This window comes from Pelobates fuscus, chromosome 12 (assembly GCF_036172605.1).
Source record: "Pelobates fuscus isolate aPelFus1 chromosome 12, aPelFus1.pri, whole genome shotgun sequence".
Taxonomy (NCBI): domain Eukaryota; kingdom Metazoa; phylum Chordata; class Amphibia; order Anura; family Pelobatidae; genus Pelobates; species Pelobates fuscus.
Genome location: NC_086328.1, coordinates 56,158,051 through 56,183,603, shown reverse-complemented (window position 1 = coordinate 56,183,603; position 25,553 = coordinate 56,158,051). Strand labels below are relative to the sequence as shown.

At 42.2% G+C, this 25,553-nt stretch overlaps 1 protein-coding gene across 2 annotated transcripts in view; it reads right to left on the bottom strand.

The window, feature by feature from the left end:
- LPCAT2 (lysophosphatidylcholine acyltransferase 2) overlaps positions 1–25,553 on the bottom strand; it is a 1,632,697-nt gene that overhangs the window by 788,423 nt on the left and 818,721 nt on the right. For both annotated transcript variants that reach the window (XM_063438673.1, XM_063438674.1), the window contains exon 6: positions 16,230–16,290. In XM_063438673.1, the coding sequence (XP_063294743.1) occupies positions 16,230–16,290 (61 nt within the window). The remainder of the gene's footprint in view (positions 1–16,229; positions 16,291–25,553) is intronic.

The following is a 25,553-nucleotide window of genomic DNA, read 5'->3' as shown; positions in this document are numbered from 1 at the left end:
ATGTATGAAATCTTCTCGTAGAGTTCCTTGTGGGCTTTTGCATCCGTTACCCGTTCCCGAGAGACCTTGGTCTAACCTATCCATGGATTTTATTGTTGAATTACCCCCTTCGAATGGTAAAACTGTCATCCTGATGATAGTAGATCGGTTTTCCAAGATGGCTCACTTTGTGTCTCTTCACAAGTTGCCCACATCCAAGGAACTGGCTCTTATCTTCGCTAGAGAAGTATTTCGGTTACATGGTATTCCCGTATCTATTGTGTCCGATAGGGGTAGGCAATTTATTTCCAGGTTCTGGAAAGCCTTTTGTTCGGAAATGGGTATTTCTCTCTCATTTTCTTCCGCTTACCATCCCCAGTCTAATGGAGCTGCTGAACGTGCCAACCAGTCTCTGGAGCAGTACCTTCGTTGTTTTGTGTCTCACCGTCAGGACAACTGATCTGACCTGCTTCTTTGGGCCGAGTTTGCTCGGAATAATGCCACTCATGATTCTTCCGGCAAAAGCCCTTTTTACCTTGTCTATGGCCAGCATTCGTTGTTCTTCCGGCTGCATTCTCCTCACAAGGCATGCCAGTTCTGGATGAGCATTTGGCTGGTTTGCGTAATACTTGGGAGCAGGTTCAGCGTTCTTTGGTGGATTCCGCTGCTCGCCAGAAGGCTCAGGCTGACAGGCATCGCAGAGCGGCTCCTTCTTATGTTGTGGGGAACAGGGTTTTGCTTTCCACGCGGAATATTCGCCACCGGGTGCCTTCTATGAAATTGGCTCCCCGCTTCATTGGTCCTTATCGTATTCTGCATAAGGTTAATCCTGTTTCTTATGCCTTGGGTCTTCCTAAGAATTTGCGTATTCCTAATGTCTTTCACACCTCATTGTTGAAGCCTTACGTACGCAACCGCTATACCCGGCATACTCCACCTCCCCCTCCTATCTATGTGGAAGGTCATGAGGAATTCAAAGTTTCTGCTGTTCTTGACTCTCGTTTCCTTAGGAGTCGACTTCAGTACTTGGTGCATTGGAAGGGCTATGGGCCTGAGGAGCGCAGTTGGATTTCAGCTGATGCTGTTCACGCTCCCCGCCTTGTGCGTTCTTACCATTCTCGTTTTCCTGCCAGGCCTGGCCCTACCCGCCCGGAGGGCGTGTCCTCATGAGGGGTACTGTAGCGTTACTTACCTTATCCAGGGGCCGGCCGCGGTCCTCTCTTCGAGCCGCGCGCGGCTCATCTGACGGCTTCAGTGGGAAGGTGGGCAGTGACCGCGAGAAGCGGTCACGTGTCCCGCCTGAATCTAAGAGCGTGCCGCAGGTCTCGGGCGCGCTCTTAAAGAGACAGTGGGAGCCTAAATTGTCAAAATGCTCCCATTGGCCCCTGTCATGCCACACTCCCCATACAATTACCTTTTTGGGGTGTGGATATGACAGGAGCCAATCACATTAGTTTAGAAGCTATTTAAACTTACCTCTCCCTTTACTCCCTGCCCTATCGTGGTTTCTGTTGCAGTTCCCTTTAGCGCTTGTTGTGTTCAGTTGTGTTCTTTCGTATTGACCTTGGCTTTGTTTCTGACTACGTTATCTCTTTATCCTTATTTGTTCTGTTTGCCGGCTTGCTGTTTACTGTGTACCAGACCCCGGCTAGTCCTAGTTTACTCTCTTTGTGCCCTTGACCTCGGATCGTTCCTGACTCTGTACTAGATACGTCGAGTCCGGCCACTCTAAGGTCCGGTAGACGTATCTCCCCTCTGTGTTGTCTTCTGTTTAGCTGAATCCTGTGTGTTGGGGTATATTCTCGTTACAATCGGTGACATTAACATCGTGCAGAAGGGTATTAGATCTTAAAACACTATTTTGCATAGAACCCTTTACTGTCTTATCTAAAACCTAGAAAGAAGAGTCAGTAATGAAACTTTCTCCTTCTGTCCTAGATAGATGGTGTAGCGGAGCTCCCTTTACCCCGACTGGGACCTACGCCAAAGGACCACTTCCTAACTGGAACAGGGGACAAACCGCAGCACTTCTGCCCACAGTCACCGTGGCTTGACTGGGGCCTTGAAGCCGAATAGGGAATTCGCTCTAGACACCCCAGGCACTGGAAGATACTCAATCCTGGGAGCTCTAGTCCTTACAAGGACTTTCCCAGTTGAATCCCCCACACTGGCATAGTGATTAAAGATTAGCCCTTTCCCCTCCCAGTAACCATACAACAAATAGTTCTGGGAGTACAAGCTGGAATGCTTTATTGGCAGCCACAACTGGCCTTAAACGCATGTCCCCATGAAAGTGGCACTCCCCTCTGGACCTGAGAGTAAACCACAGTCGAAACAAATACACAATTACATTGGCTCTCAGATCCTGGACACTCCCATACATAATCAGATAATCCTTCCTCTGTGCCTGCGAGATAATTGGATCAGGAACTGTACTAATCTAATCCAATTATCTCCAAGCACAGAAAAAACATACTTTTTTTTCCCTAAACACCCCCAAAATACCCTAAAAATATATAAATAAAACATTTATTTTTACTCAGGGGTTAAGCCCTAGACATTACTGCAGTGTCTGTTTGGTGTCATTCAGAACAAGAGGTCTTGCACATGCAGACCACCATGAACTGAATGAATTTTCTCATTTAAAAATATATCAAACCTCACAAAAGTGACATCCCCTGATAGTCCTGATCTGGGTGACCAACATATCCAAAAATCACCCAGATCAGTTCAGGGGTTTAGGAATTTCCTGGAAGTCATTTGTTTGACCGACCTCACGCATGGTCCCATGCCCAAAACAGTTCAATATAATCAGGGCTAGAGGTCGGTCTACTTCGGTAATTTAAAAATGAACTAACTACCGAACATAGTCAATGGTCTTACCCTGGAGCTTGTTCCTCTTGTTAAGACCAACGATTCCACCGATCAGTGCCCTTCTAACTTATGTAGAACCGAACGCAGACGATGATGGAAGTGCAGTGCTGTTAGGGAGTTTCTGTGTCAGATTTTAGATCCATGGGATTCATGCCCAAACACTGCTGCCTGCGTTCATGTAAACAAGATGGCCGCCACCTCGTGGTCGTACATAGGAATTGTGGCCACCCAGACGAACACTTAGAACACTGAGGTGGAAAGTGCTACAAAGTAACAATTAGGCTTAACAAGCTCCAGGGTGGTCTCCTGTTCGTGTGGCTGTTCGGTTCCCAAACCATATAGTCCAAATACACGAACGGAGACTTTTGTATCACATATTACAAGGTCCATAGTCTGTGGGCAGGAGGCTGGCAAGCAGGCTCCTCCAGGAACTCGTGGCAAACTCACTTCAAAAGGGGAGTTGTCACAGATGTCTTAAGATCTGTTTCTATATATCCGCTATCTGGCTTTCTTCTGATAGTCAGTTTATCTTTACTAATGAGCCAGGAAAGGTATTAAAGCCTCTATCCACCCTGTTCCAAATTACTATGCAAATTATATTTTTCTCATTTACCTAAATAATTGATGTAAATAACAGTCAGCATAATTCTCATGTTATCAACTATTAAATGTACAATTCAAGTTTTATTTCACAAACCTCCTAATGATAACAGTATTTTTTTTTAAACATAAAAAAAACTTACAATGCACTGTTCCAAATTATTACGCACAGTAAGTTTCAAAACACTTTATAGGTTGTAAAGAACTGAAAATTGTCATTTGTTGTGTTTGCAGCATATTTACTGAAATCAAAAGCTATTTCAATCAAACGTATAACAACATTTTAACTTTTTAAACATTTTAACAGGTCACATTACATTTTAACATAGGACCCCTTATTTGATAGCAGCTTCACAAGTCTTGCATCCATTGAACTTGTGAGTTTTTGGACAGTTTCTGCTTGAATTTGTTTGCAAGATGTCAGAATAACCTCCCAGAGCTGCTGTTTGGATGTAAACTGCCTCCCACCCTCATAGATCTTTTGCTTGAGGATGCTCCAAAGGTTCTCAATAGGATTGAGGTCAGGGGAGGATGGAGGCCACACCATGACTTTCTCTCCTTTTATCCCAATAGCAGCCATTGATGCAGAGGTATTCTTTGCAGCATGAGATGGTGCATTGTCATGCATGAAGATAATTTTATTATGGAAAGCATAGTTCTTCCTTCTGTACCAGGGAAGAAAGTGGTCAGTCAGAAACTCCACATACTTTGCAGAGGTCATCTTTATACTTTCGGGGACCCTAAAGGGCCTGACCAGCTCTCTTCCCATGATTCCGGACCAAAACATGACTCCACCACCGCCTTGCTGACATCGCAGTCTTGTTGGAACAGGGTGGCCGTCCACCAACCATCCACTACTCCATCCATCTGGACCATCCAGAGTTGCACGGCACTCCTCAGTGAACAGGACTGTTTGAAAATTAGTCTTCTTGTATTTTTCTGCCCAATGCAGCCGTTTCTGCTTGTGAGCATTGGTTAGTGATGGCCGAATAGGTTTATGCACAGTTGCAAGACTCTGGAGTACTCTACACCTTGATGTCTGTGGGACTCCAGAGACACCAGCACTTTCAAAAATCTGTTTGCTGCTATGTAATGGTATTTTAGCAGCTGCTCTCTTGATCCGATGCATGGATCTGGCAGAAATCTTCCTCAATGTGCCTTTATCTGCACAAACCAATCTGTGCTCTGAATCAGCAACAAATCTCTTAATAGTGCGATGATCACGCTTAAGATTTTGTGAAATTTCTTCCCCATATTGCATGAAAATGGTGCTCTGCTTAATAAGCTTAATAATGTGGAACACCCTCCTTTAGTAGTTTTTTCCTTAAATTGGGCTAACCTGGCAATCTAATTATCACAGGTGTCCGAGATTGTTCAGTGATCAAAAGAGCCCTGAGACACAATGCCATCCATGAGTTAAACTGAAAAACAAAATGTTTAATCTTTGTGACACTTAAATAGAATTTGCATAACATTTTGGAACAGAGTGTATAAGCCATCAGTAGATGAATAGTCTTGGCTATTTTCAGGATACTATGCCCTAGGTCTGCTTGACTCTAATTGAGCCATTTCTCCCTTTTAACTGTCAGTGGCCAAGTTTAGTTGGAATTTATATGTAAATGGCTGCTTGGTCCTCAACCAATAATTTTTAGGCATTTTGTTTGGTACAGTAGAGTTGGTCACGTTGATAATGTAGCAATAGTGGGCAATCAGTTTTTCATTTCCAATGTCTTTATAAGGTGTGTGTTATCACTTTGCATTCATATTTTGGAAGTCTTGAGTATTTTGCTCCCTCCCTTGGTTATTACTCCCTTGTGCCATTGTTGCGCTACCATGGATATTGCCAGGAAAGAGGAAAATGTATTCCTACTTACCGTAATTATTTTTTTCCCTGTTCATAGGCCATGGCAGCACAAAGATCCTGCCCTAGGATATTGCTGGAAACAAGACTGAGGGTGGGAGGGAAAGGAGGGGTTACTTATCCCTTCTGTTTTAATTAGGTTCATGTCTAATTAGGGATAGGGAGGAGCTATCCATTGTTGTGCTGCGATGGCCTATGACCAGGAAAAGAAAATTACAATAAGTGTGAATACATTTTCATATATATAGAAGGCGTATGCCTGCAGTTGTGGGAGGGATTTAAGCCCTATTTAAACCCAGCAAACCCCTTGCTTACCTGTCTTCGTCGATTCCGGAAATTCCCCTTTCGCTTCCGGTGCACGCAGACCTCTGACGTCAATTTGCCGCGACGCGCCTAAACCGACGGTCAGCAAACTTTCACGCGAAGATCCGTGAGTATAACGCATGAACGGGACCCAGTCGGCAGTTTCCACCAAAACTGTAAGTCCGCAATTTAAAGCTTAATTTGTTCTAATAATTTGTCTAAATCATACGTTTAAATCATTCGTCTAAATCATTTGTCTAAATCATTTGTCTAAATCATTTGTCTAAATCATTTGTCTAGAATTACCATCAGGCTAAACACTTATTATTACTGACCATGAGGGTACAAGGAACCTCCTTACATATTCTTCAGTATTTGAAGGGGAGGGGGGCTGTCAAAAAATGCAATTCTTTTCACTGGCATTATTTTAGTGTTATCCACAGGTGCACATTTTCCCTATACATCCCATGTAAAAAATCAGCCTACGTTAATTATTTTATATCCCTCTGTTGTGTAAGGAAAAACAAATGTATATCAATGTGCCTATTGAGGTTTATTTGCGCAATTACTCTTCTTCCTTTCTAGGGGTTAATTGTCAGCATACGTGGCTACAATTACGCAGAGTTTCACGTTTTCTTTTTCAGTCTGGTTAGTAAATTCTTTAAACTTTCATTTTCATAGACTATTAGACCGTTTAATTATCCAACAGCAGGATAAATTCAATACATACATTTTACCTTAAGTAATTATAAAACGCTCTTCCAATTGAATAGCATTAGCAGATCTGGTTATAATCTGCTACCGTTTTTTGTTTTTTTTTATCCCCTTCCTCCCCCACTCCCTTACTCCTTCCATTTTCGCAAATGGGGGCTTCAGTTTAGGTAAAAAATACCGGCCAACCAGACAACGGCAACCCCTAACAACTCATTTGGGCTTCTCGAGTACGTGTTTCAAGTTCACGTTCAGGTAAGGATAGCGAGCAATTTCAATTAATTTTTTGCTTGTTTTTTAGCTGAATCTCGCATGTTTCGTCCTTCGCAGTTTAGGTGGCTGGCTGTCAGGTTGATAGGATCCCAATAGCGATAATCTCCTCCCGGCTCTCTTGCCTTAAGTCAGCGGTCCCGTGAGGCCAACACCCATCCTCAACTCGGAGGTACTACGCCCCTCGGGCCAAATCATAGTTAGCCACCTCGCAAATGGTATAGAGAGGGCCTCACCTGTCACCCCCATTCTATCTTGTGATTACTATTAGTGATGTCGCGAACACAAAATTTTCGGTTCGCGAACAGTGAACGGGAACTTCCGCAAACGTTCGCAAACCGGCGAACCGCCAATGACTTCAATGGGCAGGCAAATTTTAAAACCCACAGGGACTCTTTCTGGCCACAAAAGTGATGGAAACGTTGTTTCAAGGGGACTAACACCTGGACTGTGGCATGCCGGAGGGGGATCCATGGCAAAACTCCCATGGAAAATTACATAGTTGATGCAGAGTCTGGTTTTAATCCATAAAGGGCTGAAATCACCTAACATTCCTAAATTGTTTGGAATAACGTGCTTTAAAACATCAGGTATGATGTTGTATCGATCAGGTAGTGTAAGGGTTACGCCCGCTTCACAGTGACAGACCAAACTCCCCGTTTAACGCACCGCAAACAACCGCAAACAGTCCATTTGCACAACCGCAAACTCCCCATTTGCACATGTTTAAGTGCAAACTAGTCTAACTACTAATATAGCTGAAACATGCTACTTTTATTCATGCCAGACAACCATGCAGGCCAGACTAACAAACATGCCAGGGCCAATCATAGTTAACCACCTCAGATAGTAACATGGCTCCCTCTATATACAGAGTAACATGGCTCCCTCTATATACAGTGTAACATGGCTCCCCTCTATATACAGAGTAACATGGTCCCCCTCTATATACAGTGTAAACATGGCTCCTCTCTCTATACAGAGTAACATGGCTCCCTCTATATACAGTGTAAACATGGCTCCTCTCCATATACAGAGTAACATGGCTCCCCTCTATATACAGTGTAAACATGGCTCCTTTCTATATACAGAGTAACATGGCTCCCTCTATATACAGTGTAAACATGGCTCCTCTCTATATACAAGTAACATGGCTTCCCTCTATATACCGTGTAAACATGGCTCCCTCTATATACAGAATAACATGGCTCCCTCTATATACAGAGTAACATGGCTCCCTCTATATACAGAGTAACATGGCTTCCCTCTATATACAGAGTAACATGGATTCCTCTATATACCGTGTAAACATGGCTCCCTCTATATACAGTGTAAACATGGCTCCCTCTATATACAGTGTAACATGACTCCCCTCTATATACAGTGTAAACATGGCTCCTCTCTATATACAGAGTAACATGGCTCCCCTCTATACAGGGGCGTACATGGAGCATTTGGCACCCGGGGGGGATCCTTTATTTGGCACCCCCCTCCCCAACTTTGAAATGTAAAAAGCAACTGCAATTTTTTTTAAATGTATGCAGTGTGTGTATAGTGTGTACAGTGTGTGTATGCAGTGTGTATAGTGTGTGTGTGTGTGTATATAGTGTGCAGTGTGTGTGCACTGTGTATGCAGTGTGTGTAGTGTGTGTAGATTGTGTGCAGTGTAGTGTGTGTGTGCATAGTGTGTGTACAGTGTGTACAGTGTGTGTGTGTATAGTGTGTGTATAGTGTGTAGGCAGTGTGTGTGTATAGTGTGTGCAGTGTGTATAGTGTGTATATAGTGTGTATGCAGTGTGTGTATAGTGTGTATGCAGTGTGTGTATGGTTAGTGCAGTGTGTGTATAGTGTATGCAGTGTGTGCATAGTGGGTATAGTGTGTACAGTGTATGTGTATATTGTGTGTATAGTGTGTGCAGTGTGTGTATAGTGTGTATGCAGTGTGTGTATAGTTAGTGCAGTGTGTGTACAGTGTATGCAGTGTGTGTATGCAGTGTGTGTATAGTGTGTGCAGTTTGTATATAGTGTGTATGCAGTGTGTGTATAGTGCGTATGCAGTGTGTGTATAGTGTGTGCAGTGTGTGTATAGTTAGTGCAGTGTGTGTATAGTGTATGCAGTGTGTGTAGAGTGTGCATAGTGTATAGTGTGTACAGTGCGTGTGTATATTGTGTGTACAGTGTGTGTGTATAGTGTGTGTGCAGTGTGTGTGTATAGTGTATGCAGTGTGTGTATAGTGTGTATGCAGTGTGTGTATAGGGTGTATGCAGTGTGTGTATAGTGTGTGCAGTGTGTGTATAGTTAGTGCAGTGTGTGTGCAGTGTGTATAGTGTGTATATAGTGTGTATGCAGTGTTTGTATAGTGTGTATGCAGTGTGTGTATAGTGTGTTCAGTGTGTGTATAGTTAGTGCAGTGTGTGTATAGTGTGTTCAGTGTGTGTATAGTTAGTGCAGTGTGTGTATGGAGTGTGTGCAGTGTGTATAGTGTGTATATAGTGTGTATTCAGTGTGTATATAGTGTGTATGCAGTGTGTGTATAGTGTGTATGCAGTGTGTGTATAGAGTGTATGCAGTGTGTGTATAGTGTGTATGCAGTGTGTGTATAGAGTGTATGCAGTGTGTGTATAGTTAGTGCAGTGTGTGCAGTGTGTGTGTGTATAGTGTGTATGCAGTGTGTGTAGTGCATGTAGTGTGTGCAGTGTGTGTATAGTGTGTGTATATTGTGTGCATAGTGTATGCAGTGTGTTTACTCAGTGTGTTTAGCAATGACGAATAGGGGGCGGATCGAACCGCGCATGTGTTCGCCCGCCGTGGCGAACACGAACACGCTATGTTCGCCAGGAACTATTCGCCGGCGAACCGTTCAGTACATCACTAATTACTATTCACCGAGAGGTCAACACCCCGCCACAACGCTCGGTGGCCACGAAATCCCCTCGCGCCAACTCATAGAGCCTCTAAAGCCGCTTGGCACCTAGCAGGGCCTCACCAGTCACCAACCTAGCATAATTGCTTCACCACGGAACGGCACTAGCTAGTCAGCCAGCACACAAAAAAATATATATATTAAAAAATATATATATATTTATATATTCTCTTTGCTAACCGGAACGTTTCCTTTCACGCCCATAGCATGTCTAACGCCTCAGTACCAGACGATGAACTATCACTTGCCAGCACTCCGTCCAGACCTGGCACGCAGCCAAGACAGCTCAATACGACATCCAGCTACAGATCATGGACTGTTCCAAAAATCACAGCCGAACTGAATAGACAGAACATTCCCTTTCCGGCTACTGCCAGGAATGCCGAACTCTTCCGTTTACTTAACACCCAAAATGTGGATGAGTTACCAGGCCCTAGTTCTGATTGTACAATACAGAACAGTTTGGCAGAACTACGGAGTATGATGACCTCGCTGGTAGCTTCCGTAGCTACTATTAACAACAGGTTAGATAACCTGGAAGCCACTGGTCAAACTAACATTCCGGAAGTTCAAATTCCACTAGGATAACCAGAAACCGGCTCAGGAGGTAACTCAAATCCTATTCCTGCCAAAACAACTAATATTATTAATCCAGTACATTTAATTCCACAAAATCTAAAACGGGACATAATAGAAGGGAAAGATGTTAATCTAGCTTCCCTCCTAATTGCCTCACAGGATATAATCGAGAACAGATCTTATACTTTCAAAGATATATCCGTGGTAATGAAAGCTAGAGACCCTAGGCTCAATAAGAAGCTAAATATTCCTGAATTCGTCTTAGCTTTTGGGTTATATAGGGATGTAATTTGCTCTTCTTTTCCACACCATAGAGAAGAGCTGGATCTATATCTGCACAAACTGGTGGAGCTAGCTTACAAATATGGCGGTTACGCATTCTACGACTACCATAAGTCCTTTTCAGCCAGATCAACCGCGTCACTGGCTCAGTACAACACTCCCACTGCTTGGAGTCAATTGGACACAGAGTTGTTCTGTAGACAAAACACCAGCATGTGCAATATGTTCTTAAGCCTCTCATACAGCAAACTTTTGTCCTAGTACTGCAGAGGGTCCGTCTACTAGTAACACAAACCCAGACTATTTAGCTAATCAAAGGGAGATGAAAGACAAATTAGGCAGACCTATAGTGTTTCTTGGGAAAGCACAAGTCTGTAATAACTTTAATGCGGGGGGATGTAGCTATAGCGCCTGTAGAGTACTCCATGTTTGCTCAATCTGTCACGCAAAAAACATGTGCCCAAACAAACTGTTCCCTAAGAAAGCAACAACGCCAATAAACGTACCTAATTTAGAACATTACTTGACTGAACATCTTTCTTCACAGCTGGCTGACTTTCTCATCTTGGGTTTCACTAGAGGCTTTCACACAGGTTTAGTAGCACTCCCTTCAGGCATACTAGAATGCCCCAACCTACAGTCTGCAATAACTGACCCAGCCAGTCTAAATGATCTTCTCAACAAAGAAGTAGAATATGGTTTTATGATAGGACCCTTCACCACACCACCTTTTACTTCCTGGAGAACGACCCCACTAGGTATAGCCACGGGTAAATTTTATAACAAAAAGAGGTTAATAATCAACTTCTCAGCACCTCACTCTTCCACCTCCCCAAGTTTAAACTCCCTTATACCCTCAGAAGACTTCTCACTACAATATGCTAAAATAGACGATGCCATTCAAGCAGTCGTCAACTTTGGTAATGCAGCCTGGTTAACCAAACGGATATCTCAAATGCTTTCAAACTGCTACCAATTAAGCAGTCGCTCTGGTACCTACATGGCGTTAAATGGGAAGAGAAATACTATTTTGCAACTAGGCTGACCTTCGGCTCTAAAAGTAGCTCAAACATTTTTTACATATTCGCAGAAACTTTGAATTGGCTACTACTTAACAAGTCCAGGTGCCCAGTAGTGATTCACTACCTCAATAATTTTCTGTACATTGAACCTTACTACTACATACCACACAGTCTAAAAAGGGCACTCTCCCTATTTGAGGAATTAGGAGTCCCGATAGCCCCAAATAAGACAGAAGGTCCCAGTACAGAAATAACCTTTTTAGGTATCACAATCAATTCCGTAACCATGCAAGCTAGCCTCCCTCAAGTCAAAGTAGACAGGATTCTAAGTCACATTCACACCTGCACCAATCACGGGTCATGCACCAGGAAGGAGTTACAGTCTCTTTTGGGTTCTCTTAACTTTGCCATGAGAATTATCCCTCAAGGCAGGTCTTGGTTACTTTTTCTCCTACACGGTCTCCCTGATGAAGATACTGAGATTAATCTAGACGGTCCTGCAAGGGCTGACCTAAAAATGTGCAATCTATTTTTATCCTCATGGAATGGTAGGTCATTATTCATTCCCCCCATCTCTGACGATTCCCCAGTTATCTGGACAGCTACTGTCAGGTACGCTGCAATATTTGGGGACGAATGGGTATTTGACAGTTTGCCACCTGAAACAGCTACACTAGAGAACTTTGACAAAACCTTGGCGTTGTTTGAGATCTTCCCCATAGTGGCAGCAGCACACATTTGGGAAGAAAATTGGAGGGGTAAAGCAGCTAGGTGTTATTCTGATAACTTAGCAGCTTGTAACATAGTTAACAAAGGCCGCTCTCAGTCCCTGTCAATTATGAATCTCTTAAGGAAACTCACATGGTTGGCATCAAAATTGCAGTTTTACATTTGTTGTGTGCATGTTCCAGGAGTTTTCAATAATGCAGCTGACGCTTTGTCACGTTTTAATTTGCAGGAATTTTTCAGACTGCATCCTACAGCGAACCGGCAACCCAAAACTCCTCCGCAGTTCAAAGACCTAATCATGCTTTAAACCAATTATTAGCTCACAGTAGAGTTCTCGCTCAGGCAGGTTTGTCAGTGAACACTAAAAAAGCATATAGTAGGGCATTTGACATGTTCAAAAAATTTGTTCGTGACTTTAACATAATAAATAATTTTTCTGTAGAAACCATGGTTGCATTTACAACTTTTTGCCACTTCTCGTTAAAACTAGCCTACAATACCATCAAACTATACTTGACAGGAATACACTTCATGCTTACTCTTTTCCCAAACAAGACTCCTTTCTTATCCACATACCCAATTAAAAAGCATTCTAAAAGGTATCCAGAGACTAAAAACCCAAATATCCCTTAAAAGACTCCCCATAGATAGTAACAGCTTTAAAGAAATCTCCAAGTTATTAGACAAAAGTCCTTTTGAATATTCCACTAACCTGGTAATCAAATCAGCAGCTTATTTGGTCTTTTTTGGGTTTCTTATACCCAAAGAGTTTTCAGTAGAGAAAATATCTGACACTGACATCTGTGTTAAACAGAGAAACTTAACCAAAGTAAATGATCATTATGTACTAGAAATCCCCCGTACAAAAACAAACCAAGCAGGCCCCCCAGTGGAGATAAAGTACTTCCCTACCGGTTCTAAATGGTGTCCAGTCCAAGTGCTGGATAAATTGATAATGAACCAGCAAATTAGAAATCCAGAACTGCCCCTGTTGTCCCTTCAAGGTAAGCCACTTACTATTAAACAGTTCATGCTATACATTCGTTCCTTGTTACTTAAACTTGGCCTCAATCCAAATTCCTTCTCAGGACATTCATTCCGTATTGGGGCCGCCACTGCAACCTCGTAGTCAAGTTCCAACACATATTATAAAGAAAATGGGAAGCTGGAAATCCTCAGCATACAACCGGTACATTCCAAATCTAGAGAAATAAATCAGGCTCGCTTTCTATAATATGTCTAAATAATGTTGTTATTGTAATAAATAAAATGTTACATACTTTTTGGCCCTCTTGTTTGCAGGCCTAACCTCTCGTTGGTTTCGGCACACCTCAACCCACTCTTATTTATCAAAACTACACTCACTTTAAATGTGCGCCCCTTCCATAATCCCGTACACAACTATATATATATATATATATATATATATATATATATATATATATATATATACAAAACCAAAAAAGGACCAGCACTCACAGGATTTGCAAAAAATAGAAAAATATTACTTTACTCCGTAGTCAACGTTTCAGCACCACTTGTGTGCTTTCATCAGGACAGCATACAAAATATAAATGAAAATACATTGCTTAAATAAGAACATCAATTAGATTGGGACTCACCATTCAGGTCTGACGCCAGCTAATTCGTAATGGGTTTCAGCCTCTAGCCGCCAAAACGCCGGGAAACATCTCCTTCCGGCTAATGCTTGCACTGTCACATGATCCGAATGACCACGTGACCGATCACTATGGGGATCAAGACGCTGTTTGCGTCTAATGATCCACCCTCCAGTTACTTCCTGGTAGATCGTGTGTCCCATCACTATGGGAACGTGCTGCGCATGCGCACTAGGTCTGCCATTCCGAAATCCGGATGCATTCTCGTAATAAATACGAGTAGCTAACTGTTAAGGTATTAGGCTTTAAACATAGGCAAAGCCAAGAGAATATATACAAAGGGGTGCATATGGACTTCTAGCTACCCCAATAGAATCAAAAGATAGACATATCCTCCCGTGACAATAAAAATATTTAAAGATATAGTGGGCTCTAAAGACACTATATACAGGTCTTCTATAGAGCAGTGCTCAAATCATATAAAGGTATAGTGGATTTAAAGACATTTCGTACAAGTCTTCTATAAAGCATCACTCAATGCTATTACTATGTGATAAGCTATCCCAATTGCGATGGACAAAGTTATTAAAGGGCAATATCACCCCCCATACCACCCCCCAGACCTAGTGCGCATGCGCAGCACGTTCCCATAGTGATGGGACACACGATCTACCAGGAAGTAACTGGAGGGTGGATCATTAGACGCAAACAGCGTCTTGATCCCCATAGTGATCGGTCACGTGGTCATTCGGATCATGTGACAGTGCAAGCATTAGCCGGAAGGAGATGTTTCCCGGCGTTTTGGCGGCTAGAGGCTGAAACCCATTACGAATTAGCTGGCGTCAGACCTGAATGGTGAGTCCCAATCTAATTGATGTTCTTATTTAAGCAATGTATTTTCATTTATATTTTGTATGCTGTCCTGATGAAAGCACACAAGTGGTGCTGAAACGTTGACTACGGAGTAAAGTAATATTTTTCTATTTTTTGCAAATCCTGTGAGTGCTGGTCCTTTTTTGGTTTTGTATCTATTGTGCAACCAAGCACCGGGTTAAAAATTTTTATTGGTAGGAGTGCAAGACTTTTTTTTGTATTTTGTATATATATATATATATACACCAGCACTTAAGGAACTAAGTGTAGAAATAAGTGAACCTCTGTTTTTAATCTTTCAAGATTCTTTTCTTTCAGAAAGTGTTCCGGAGGATTGGAGGATGGCAGATGTGGTTCCTATATTCAAAAAAGGTTCAAAATCCTTGCCTGGAAATTATAGACCTGTGAGTTTAACTTCTGTGGCTGGAAAAGTATTTGAAAGGTTATTAAGGGATAATATTCAAGAATTCCTTGGGAAGAACATGGTTAACAGCAAAAATCAGCATGGTTATATGAAGCAAGTATGTCAAACTAATGTGATTGCATTCTACAAAGAAGTACGTAGAAGTATAGATCAGGATGTTGCAGTGGATGCGATCTATTTGGATTTTGCCAAGGCATTTGATACAGTTACACACAATAGATTAGTGTTCAAACTCAAAGAAATCAGTCTAGATGAAAATGCTTGTTCTTGGGTAGAACATTGGCTTAAAAATAGAGTACAAAGAGTTGTCATTAATGGTAAATTTTTAAAGCTGGACAGTGGTGGCAAGTGGTGTCCCTCAGCTCCCAGCTACCTTGGCTGGAATGTCAGACTGAGTGAACTGACTCAGACTGGTCTTACATTCAATGTTTTTTAGGCAAGTAATTGGCAACTGACTTTACCTGCAGAGACTCCAGTATTCAAAGCAATACCTTGCCTGGATCCTCCCATGGGAAGTTAACACTAAGCAGGGAGAGATGGAATTTGCCAAAGCAGGTTTTAGATACTTGTGACGGTAGTCACCATCACTGTGGTTGTAAGACAGACACTATGTGTAGGTCCCCAGATTCCTCTTGTGTTTTGGTATCCCTGTACCCAGTATTAGCGCAGAGTATGTTGAATGTATAAATTGTCTGTGCCTTTCCCCCTTTTTCCTGTCCTATTGTTTCCCCAGCAGGGCGTTGTCCCAGGGACACTGCCAGACCAGTTTAAACTAGCTGCCCTGTCCCTCCTCAATCTCCCATCAAACCTTGCTATTGTCTAACCCCATCCTTCCTTGTATTATAGTGTTCTATGCACCCTATTGTATGTAAATGAGGCTGTTGGGGGCTTAAATATGTATGCTATGTCTATTAAAGTTAGTTGCTGTTTTAACCTTCACCAAGTGACGCCTGACGTTTAGGGGAATCTGCTGATGAAACATATGTCCAGGGCTATAAACACAGTAGCCTGGCCCAGGGTGGAGCCTCGGCGACTGGGTCTGAAGTGCTTCAGGGTACCTGATAGCTACAAGGTAGCAGATTTGGCGGAGGTACTTGGTTGGAGTACTGGAGCTCCGTCACAATACTTGCCACTCAAAATTACACACACACATAAAGATAATAAATTGCAATAACAAACCTGGTTTAAAGGAAATAAGACAGGAACGGTTTGTGCAAGTCCCCTCAGGAAACATCAATACCTGCAAAATAATATATATTATTAATATTGCCATTTATATAGTGTCAACAGATTCCGTAGCGTTTTACATTATAATAAGAGGGGGGTTAAACTATAAATAGAACAATTACAAAAACACTTACAGGAACAATAGGTTGAAGAGGACCCAGCTCAAACAAGCGTACAGTCTATAGGAGATGGGGTGTTAAACACAGTAGGACAGGAAATAGCAATCAAAAAAGGTGAGAGTGAAGCAGAGCTGGAGGAGAGAGTAGCTTGCTGTCCTTTAGGAGAGAGCAAGAGACAGGTATGTGAGGTAGAGGTTACTCTGGGAGGCCATAAGCTTTCCTAAAGAGATGGGTTTTAAGGCACTTCATAAACGATTGAAGACTAGGGGGGAGTCTGATGGCAGTAGGCAGGCTATTCCATAGGAAGGGAGCCACCAACGAGAAGTCCTTCAAGCGTGAGTTGGCTGTACGCGTGCGAGCAGCAGACAGTAGAAGGTCACGGGCAGAAAGGAGAGACAGAGAAGGGGGCATACCTAAGAGATATACAAGGGGCTAGGATTTGTCAACAGGTATAGGTTAGCTCTTTGAATTGACTCCTATAGGATACATGAAGCCAATGTAAGGACCGACTAGAGAGGAAAATCAGTCTGACTGCAGAATTAATTACAGACTGTAGCGGGGCAATACGGTTTTTGGGAAGACCAATTAGGAGAGGGTTACAATAATTCATGCTGGAAATTACTAGAGCATGGACAAGAGTTTGAAGAAGGAGAGCATGATCAATGGTGTCAATGGTAGCAGAGAGGTCAAAAAGAATTAGTATAGAGTAGTGGCCTTTGGATTTAGCTGCAATTAGGTCGCTAGTAACTTTGGTAAGAGCAGTCTCGGTAGAGTGGAGGGGGCGGAAGCCAGACTGAAGAGGGTCATGGAGAGAGTTGGAATTGAGGAAGTGAGACATACAGGTAAAGACAAGTCTTTCCAGAAGCTTTGAGGAAAAAGGCAGCAGGGATATGGGATGATAGTTAGAGGAAGGAGGACAGGTCAAGAGATGTTTTTTTCAGGATAGGTATTGCAGTGGCATGTTTAAGGTTAGCAGGGACAATGCCAGAAGAGAGAGAGCAGTTGGAGATGTGTGTTAAGGAAGTCACAAGACAAGGGGAGAGCTGATAAGGTGAGATGGGACAGGATCAAGCGGGCAAGTGGTGAGGAAAGGAGAATCACAGCCACCTCTTGTTCAGTGGCCGAGGAGAAAGTCTCTGAAGGGTAGGAAAAGCATGATCTATGTGTGGTTGAGAAAGAGAAAGGCAGTGTGGGGAGAATTCTTTCCTTAGCTGTTCAATCTTGTTGGAAAAGTAGCATGCAAAGCTATCGGCTGTAAAGTTAGTTTGAGGGATGGCCACAGCAGGGTGAAGAAGAGAGTTAAAGGTGTCAAATAGACCCCTAGGATTGCGGGAGCATGAACTGATGAGAGAGGAAAAGTATGACTGTTTGGTGAGGGCAAGGGCTGCACTGTATGAACACAATATGAATCTATAATGGAGAAAGTCTGACTGGGTGCAAGACATCCTCCAGGAGCGTTCAGCACAATGAGAGCATCTTTGCAGGTAGCGTGTTGATTTAGTATGCCACTGTTGGGGGCGTATACTCCTCAAGGTGCATGTTTGGAGTGGGGCTGCATTGTTCAAGGCAGAGGTGAGGGTAGTGTTATATGTGGAGATGGCCAGTGAGGGACAGAAGAGGGAAGGGATGGATAGGAGTTGTGAATCAATATCAGCTGGCAGCTGCTAGAGGTCAATAGAATAAAGGTTCCTCCTGAGTTGAGGGGGCTTAGGCTGAGGTTGTTTGGTGAGGGGGTATTGAGAGCAAATAAGAGGTGGTGGTTAAAGAGAGGAAATGGAGTGTTGGAGATATTAGACACTGCACATGCATAAGAGAAAATTAGGTTGAGGGTATTGCCAGCTACATTGGTGGGAGAATTAGCCCATTGCGATAGAGGCTGCTGAGGTCAGGGGTGGGTTAATGAGAATATTGAAGTATCCGAGAATTAGGGATGGTATGTTGGAGGAGAGGAAGTAGGGTAGCCAGGCAGCAAAGTAGTCAAGGAAGAGGAGAGGGGACCAGGGGGACAATAAATAACGGCAATGTTAGCAGAGAAGGGTTTGAAAAGGTGAATTGAATGGATTTCAAATGATGAGAAAGAGAGGGAAGGGGTGGGTAAAAGGGTTTTTTTAACCCCTTAAGGACACATGACATGTGTGACATGTCATGATTCCCTTTTATTCCAGAAGTTTGGTCATTAAGGGGTTAAGGAGCAGTGAGGCGAGAGTAGAAACCCTAAACTACCACCTTTACATTCAGAGTGTCTTGGGTTGTTGGTAAGTTGAAGGCCATAAAAATATACTGATACAATCTAGGAATAGAGAGAGGAAGAGGTTGTGGACAGCAGTGGATTTTGTAATATTGCAAACCGAGCGTGCATTCCAGAGGGCAGTACTGAAGGAGGATTTAGAGGAAGAGTAACATGAGATGGGTATGAGATTGGTGTGGTTCCTTGAGTTAGTATGTTGTGGGTTTGCTGAGGTTTGACTGGGGTTTGGAGAGACATCACCAGCTGCTAGGAGCAGAAGGATAGAAAGGAAGTGAAGGTGGGAGTAGGATTTGAAAGTTTTGTAAGAGGGTATATTTTGTAAGAGGATTTGGGAAGAGTTGGTGGAGATAGGCTGGACAGGTATACGTATAGTGCATGAATAGAGAGGGAAGGGAAGTAAAGTGGGAGCAATGAAGATGGTGTAACCAGGGACAGGTGAGCAGAATGATAGGGATTAGAGATGTCCATAACAGTTCGCCGGGAACTGTTCGCCGGTGAACATAGCTTGTTCTCGGTGGCCGCGGCGGGCATATGCGATGTTCGGTCCGCCCCCTATTCGTCATGGAGGTGGGAGGGTCTGGGATGGAGGGTCTGCTGCTGATTGGCTGGAATGTGTCTGCTGACTGTGAGGTACAGGGTCAAAGTTTACTCAATGATGACGAATAGGGGGCAGACCGAACATCGCATATGTTCGCCCGCCGCGGCGCCTGCAAATAAGCTATGTTCGCTGGCAAATAGTTCCCAGCGAACTGTTCGGGACATCTCTAATAGGGATATTTTAGTAATTAGAGAAGTTAGAGTGAAAGTGAAAAATAGAAATAAGAACATTATTTAGAGAAAATGTGTTTTGTTGCATAGATATGAAGAATATACATATATACACATATATAATCAGAGACATATACACACACACACACACACATATACCTATGAGTGTTTAAACCAGGGGTAGTCAACCTTTTTCTACCTACTGCCCACTAATGCATCTTTCTTGATGGAAAAATTTCCTTACCTCCGACCAGTTTTCGCGCAAGTGCAGAATATTTTTTAGAAAGGAGGGTGTTTTAAAAAAAAAAAAAATGCACGTACATTTATCTTTTTATTTCTACTTTATGCATGTTTGTGTTTTTAACTTTATAAAGTTTAGAGAAAACAATAAAGTAAATTGAAATTACCTTTACTGGTGATTAATGAGATCCTTGAGGTTGATGCTGCGAGACTAAATATTTGATATCTGGTTCGATTTTTGTAAGAAACAAACAAAGGTCTCCTCTTTCGGGGATATTCAGACGATTTCTCTGTTTGCTCATAATATGATTTCTCATCTGTGCATCAGCTCCCCTCCTCTCCCTCCTCAATATTTTTGAACCGTCCTTATAGCAATGCCCAGTAGGAAGGCTGAGCTAGGTAGCCCACTTACTATTATTAGCCAACAACAATTATCTCCTTTTCCTTTTTTATTGTACTTCTTTCTCCTATTCTACAAGTACTCTGCTCCTTCTTTCTTCTATTCTACAAGTATTCTGCTCCTTCTTTCTCCTTTTTTACAAGTACTCTCCTTCTTTATTTTATCCCTTTTTTTCTATTTTTCTTCCCTTTTTTAATTGTTTTGATCTTTTCCTTTTTTCCTCTTTTTTTATGCTTTTCTTTTACCTTCCTTAGGGCAATGTACAAAATTAAGGCTGAGCTAGTTAGCCCACGTATTATTATTAGCCAACAACAATTTTCTCCTTGTCCTGCCTATAACTCTTCTTTCTCCTATTTTACAACTGCTCTGCTCCGCATTTGCCTGCTTCTGCCTGTCCCTGCTATCGTGCATCAGCTCCCACTCCTCCCACATGTTACACGTGTGCGCGCCCATGCACACATTCGCGTGCGCGTTCATTCTTTCATGTTGCCACCCTAGATGATTGAGTAAAATATAAACACATTTTATATATATATATATATATATATATATATGTGTGTGTGTGTGTGTGTGTGTGTGTGTGTGTGTATATATATATATATAATATATACACAAAAATAAATCTTGGCACTCACGCTCTTTAATATATTTATCGAACAATCTTGCCTTGGTGCTCCCTTAGCGTAGAAATATATACCAAATGAAAGTAAGGTGCACTCAAAAGGTCTCCGTTTCTTCAAACTTTTTTTATTTGTGTATCATATCAAAAATTTGTTTCATCAACGTTTTGACCCAGAAAGATCTTTTTCAAGATCAAACTATACAGTGAAAAAGTGCATTTATATATAAAATATCTAATATTGACTTACCAATGTGAAGTGAGAGACCGTCACCTAGCCTTCTGAACCCGGAAGTGCATCGGAGGAACACGTGACCCCACGTGATGCCGTCAAACTAACGTAAGCGTTGCATAGCAACGGTTGTATACAATGAGTAAAATACTTCCCAAGCTGTGTACGGAAAAGTGCCGAAGCAGTGAATACGTGCCAGCAATAAAACCTTACAATTAAATGGAGGATATAGTACAAACTACTAGCTTCATTGTAATTAATCAAACACCACATTATTAAAGACATGCACTGATCCAAAGAAGAAACTATAGACCCTGTCTATGCAAACTAAGTGAATAACGTGATGTGCAAAAAAGTTGTGACACAGTGAAACAAATATATAAATCAAAATACAGGGTTCCATTCCACAAGGATTAATAACAGGTGCAATGCTGCTTGTAAATTACTTTATAATAATAAACCAAAATAATTGATAGCAAACCAAACAAATTATTCAGTTCTTATTTGTATAGAAAAACTTATTTCCAGGTATCCAAACCAAATATAGAGACTATAATATTAATCCTAAGATAAAAATAATGTACAAAATGTAGAAAAATCTACATCATAGATATCTAAATAACCAAACTGCCACAACAAGTGGTAAATTAAAGGGATATGATAAATACCAAGACATAAGTATCTTGAAGCAAAATTTACACAAGCCTATACAATAATTCCAGAATCTACCAAAATACATATTACAAAACATGGAATATACAATTTGCTCATTTAAACCTCTGGGCGCCACCGTATTAAGATGGTGGATCCAGTAGGCTTCCCTTTGTAGCAATTATCTCGACCTATCACCTCCACAGGATAAAGGAGGGATATGGTCTATCGCGATAAACCGAAGAGTAGGTAGTAATGCAATGATGCTAAAAAGTGCTTTGCCACCGGTTTATCTGTCATCTGGTCCCTAAATGCCGTAGTAATGCCCGATCTATGTCCTCTCATCCGATCTCGTACGGTCAAGTCGGTCTTTCCTATGTAAGATAATCCACATGGGCAGGTAATTAAATATACAACGTGATCTGTTGTACATGTAATGTGATGTGTAATCGGAATTCTTTTTCCACTATGAGGATGGACAAAGGAATTTCCTGGATTCATATGGCTACACGTGACACAGCCACTACATTTAAAACATCCATTCTTTTTTTGTGTTATGAGTTTCTTATAACATTGTACAGGATCACTGTGAACCAACTGTGGCGGAACCAACTTCGCCACTGTGAACTGGAGAAGCCTGGTTGCCCGCCTCCTACCTGCTGACTATGGCCCCTGGTAAATTTGTACCTTTGAATGCAATATTCAGACATGTGGTATTTTATATTGCTGCTACTGGCCCTTTAAGGGCCATCCGTGGACATATTATGACTTTTAGGAACAATGCCCATTTAAGGCTGTGTAGCAGATTGTAACGGATCGCCTGGCACCCCGACTGGGTACCTCTATTAAAGGATGCTCCTAGCGTTTCCTGAGGACTTCAAGCACTGCAGCAGACACCACAACCACCGAATTTGAGAAGCATAGGAATCCTCTCTAGCATATAAATGCTGTATACAGCCGAATAGGAAAAAACATACGAATAGGTTTGCACTCCTAGCAGTCAAACTGGAACAGCATGCAATAAATCCTCCCCCAATAATGAGACGACACCTCACTTTGAGGGTTAAACAGGAACTCTGGACTGGCTCATCCAGCCTGGCTTTTATTTCCATCTCACACATACAGGCCACACCCAGGGGGAGGCATAAAATAACCAATCCGAGATATGGTACAACCCACACATCCCCTCCCCTTAGCCTGAGAGATAATCCACTTATTATACAGTTTAAAACATAACTTTTACACAATATCTATAACTTCAAAACCATACATCACATTCACATACAAATCACATATTCAGACTCAGCATACTTTAAACATAAACACTTCCAAAATTCAGGCAAATCCCTCCAGTGGATCAAAAGTTACACGGAAGTCCTTTTATGACCGACCGCAAGCACATTTTCTTGCCCAAAAGAGTTCCATAGATTTGGGCTGTGCGGTCGGTCAATTCCTGGCATAAAAATGGCTAAGTCCCATTCGAAGTGTGCCTGTACTTCGACTTTGGTCGAAATGTCGAAGTGGAGTTGATGTCAAGGGTCGGCGGTGTTCGAAGTTAAAATGGCCGCCGCCACGTGGTCCTTTGTCCGATACCGGCCACTTCGACAGCTTCGACCGATTCGACAGATTCGACCGCTTCAACAGCTTTGACCGCTTCGACAGCTTCGACTGTGTCCGAAGTGCCATATACAAAAGTACCAATCTGTCCCCAAAGTATTTAAAGGGCTAGGGACAGTATTATACAATCCACATGCCCAAAAGTAGTTCTTAAAGGGTCAGTACATTATGGTAGCAGTCCATAAGCCCCAATTCAGTCTCTTAAAGGGCAATATCTCCCAGGGACCATAATCACTGGGCAGGAGGCTAGCAACCAGGCTTCTCCAGTTCTCAGTGGCGAGGTTGGTTCCGCCACACAGATTGCATTCAGGCTGTCTTTAATATTATGTGTTCGGTAAACTGTGTTATGTGTATGCAGCATTTGTCTGATTGTTCGGTAGAATCACTCCATTCATTATATTGAGTGAAACTACCGAACAACCAGACCACCCAGGATTAAAGTGTGCCTCCAATTACCGTTCGCAACAATGTTGCAAACGGGTAATTGGTAATGTGTGTAATGTGTGGTTTTGTCCTCTGGGTGGCCGCCATTCAGGAAACGAACACGTGGTGGCGGCCATCTTAAACTCCCGAACAGCTGTGTTTTGCCGTCGAGTTTCTGGAACTAAAATCGGACACTCGACTAGGCAAAGACCTCCAGACTTCCATGAATTCGTGTAGAAACTACCGAATGGCCCGCCGTTCGGTAGAAAGAACCCCACGAACAAGGGGATTCATTTGAATCCTCCCCAGGTTCTATAACCCAGGCAATTCGTATGTTTTCATTCACTTTTCTGTGACCGACCGCAGGGCCAAAGTATATGGAACTATTTTCGGGTACTCTGCCTGTGCGGTCAGACAAAACTTTAAACAGCCATAACTCCCGAACCCCTGGTCTGATCTGGGTGATTTTTGAGTATGTTGCTCACCCAGATCAGGGCTATCAGGGGATACCATTTTTTAAAAAGGTGTACCTACCAAATTTGGGGTACATATATAACTTGGGGGAAATTGTGGACTGTTTAATTATGTAACAGATAAGTTAGTGGGAGGAGATGGGTGGGAGGTAACTGGTACATTATTGGCTGTTGTACTAATTGTTGTGGATCCCTCCCTTGCATGGGAGAATGTCTTAAAAGGAGGTTGTGTGTATAAATCTAAAGATTCTGCTTAACCCTCAAAACGAAGTGTCGTCTCGTTATTGGGGGAATTGGATTGTATGCTGACTGCCAGAAATGTAACCCTTTTGTATGGTTTTCCTGTTCGGCTGTTTCTATGATTCGTAGAGTTTGCAGTTCGGGAGATTGGTGCTTACAGTTGCTGCCTGTGCATCTGGAAAGGGGAATATCGCCTAAATTGTTTTTAACCTCTTGTGTGCAAAACAGTCCGTTACACCAACATATCCCTCAGATTCTTATTTCTTTTATAACTGATTATTGGTTTTCTTTGGAATATAGATGGTACATTTTTGTCAGAGGTTAAGATGTCCCAGTGCTTATAGATTGATTTACATATTTGAGTTGCTCTAGTATGAAATGTTAAGGGTAAGAACATCCGAGCCCCATCATCTGTAACATCTGACAGTTCTTGTTTATCCTGGATCCATTTTTCTGTCGCTTTTGCCAGTGCCTCATTGAGTACTTCACGGGTATAACCCCTAACTCAAAATCTTTCAGTCATTTCACAGACTTGTTTTTCATGATTATTGGGATCACTATTATACCTCATTATAATACAGCATGTATTGTGATATTGGTAGTGATTCTTTTAATTTTTTAGGATGATAACTGCTTGCCGTTTTCTTCCGATGTTAAGTGTACGCCAATTTTCTTCCTTCCTTATAAATCGTGATGTCTAGAAATTGTATCTTGGTGGCATCATATGTCAATGTAAATTTGACTGGAAGTGATAATGTATTGATTTTAGTGATCTGTTCCTCTAATTCTTCTGAGGAACAATGCCACAGCAGGAACACATCATCCACAAACTGATAGTATGCAATAATTCTCAGGCCAAGTGGGTTTAGAATATATTTTTCTTCAAATTTGTACATAAATGAATTGGCATATGAAGGTGCCATGGCCGCCCCCATCGCAGTCCCAGACAGCTGCAAATAAAAGTACTCCTCAAACTTAAAGTAATTACAGGTGAGGGCATCTCTTAATGCCTGGATACCTTCAGAATGTGGAATGATAGTGTACAAAGCTTTGTACATCTAAAGTGGCCAAAATCACATTGTCATCTGGTAAAAGTAAACTGCTAATTCTAGTAAGGACATCATTTGTATCGCGAATACAGGTTGGTAACTCCATAACTGTCTCTTTAATGTGGTAATCCACAAATTTAGCTATGGGTTCCAACAAACTATCCCTGGCAGACACAATGGGCCTGCCTGGTGGATTA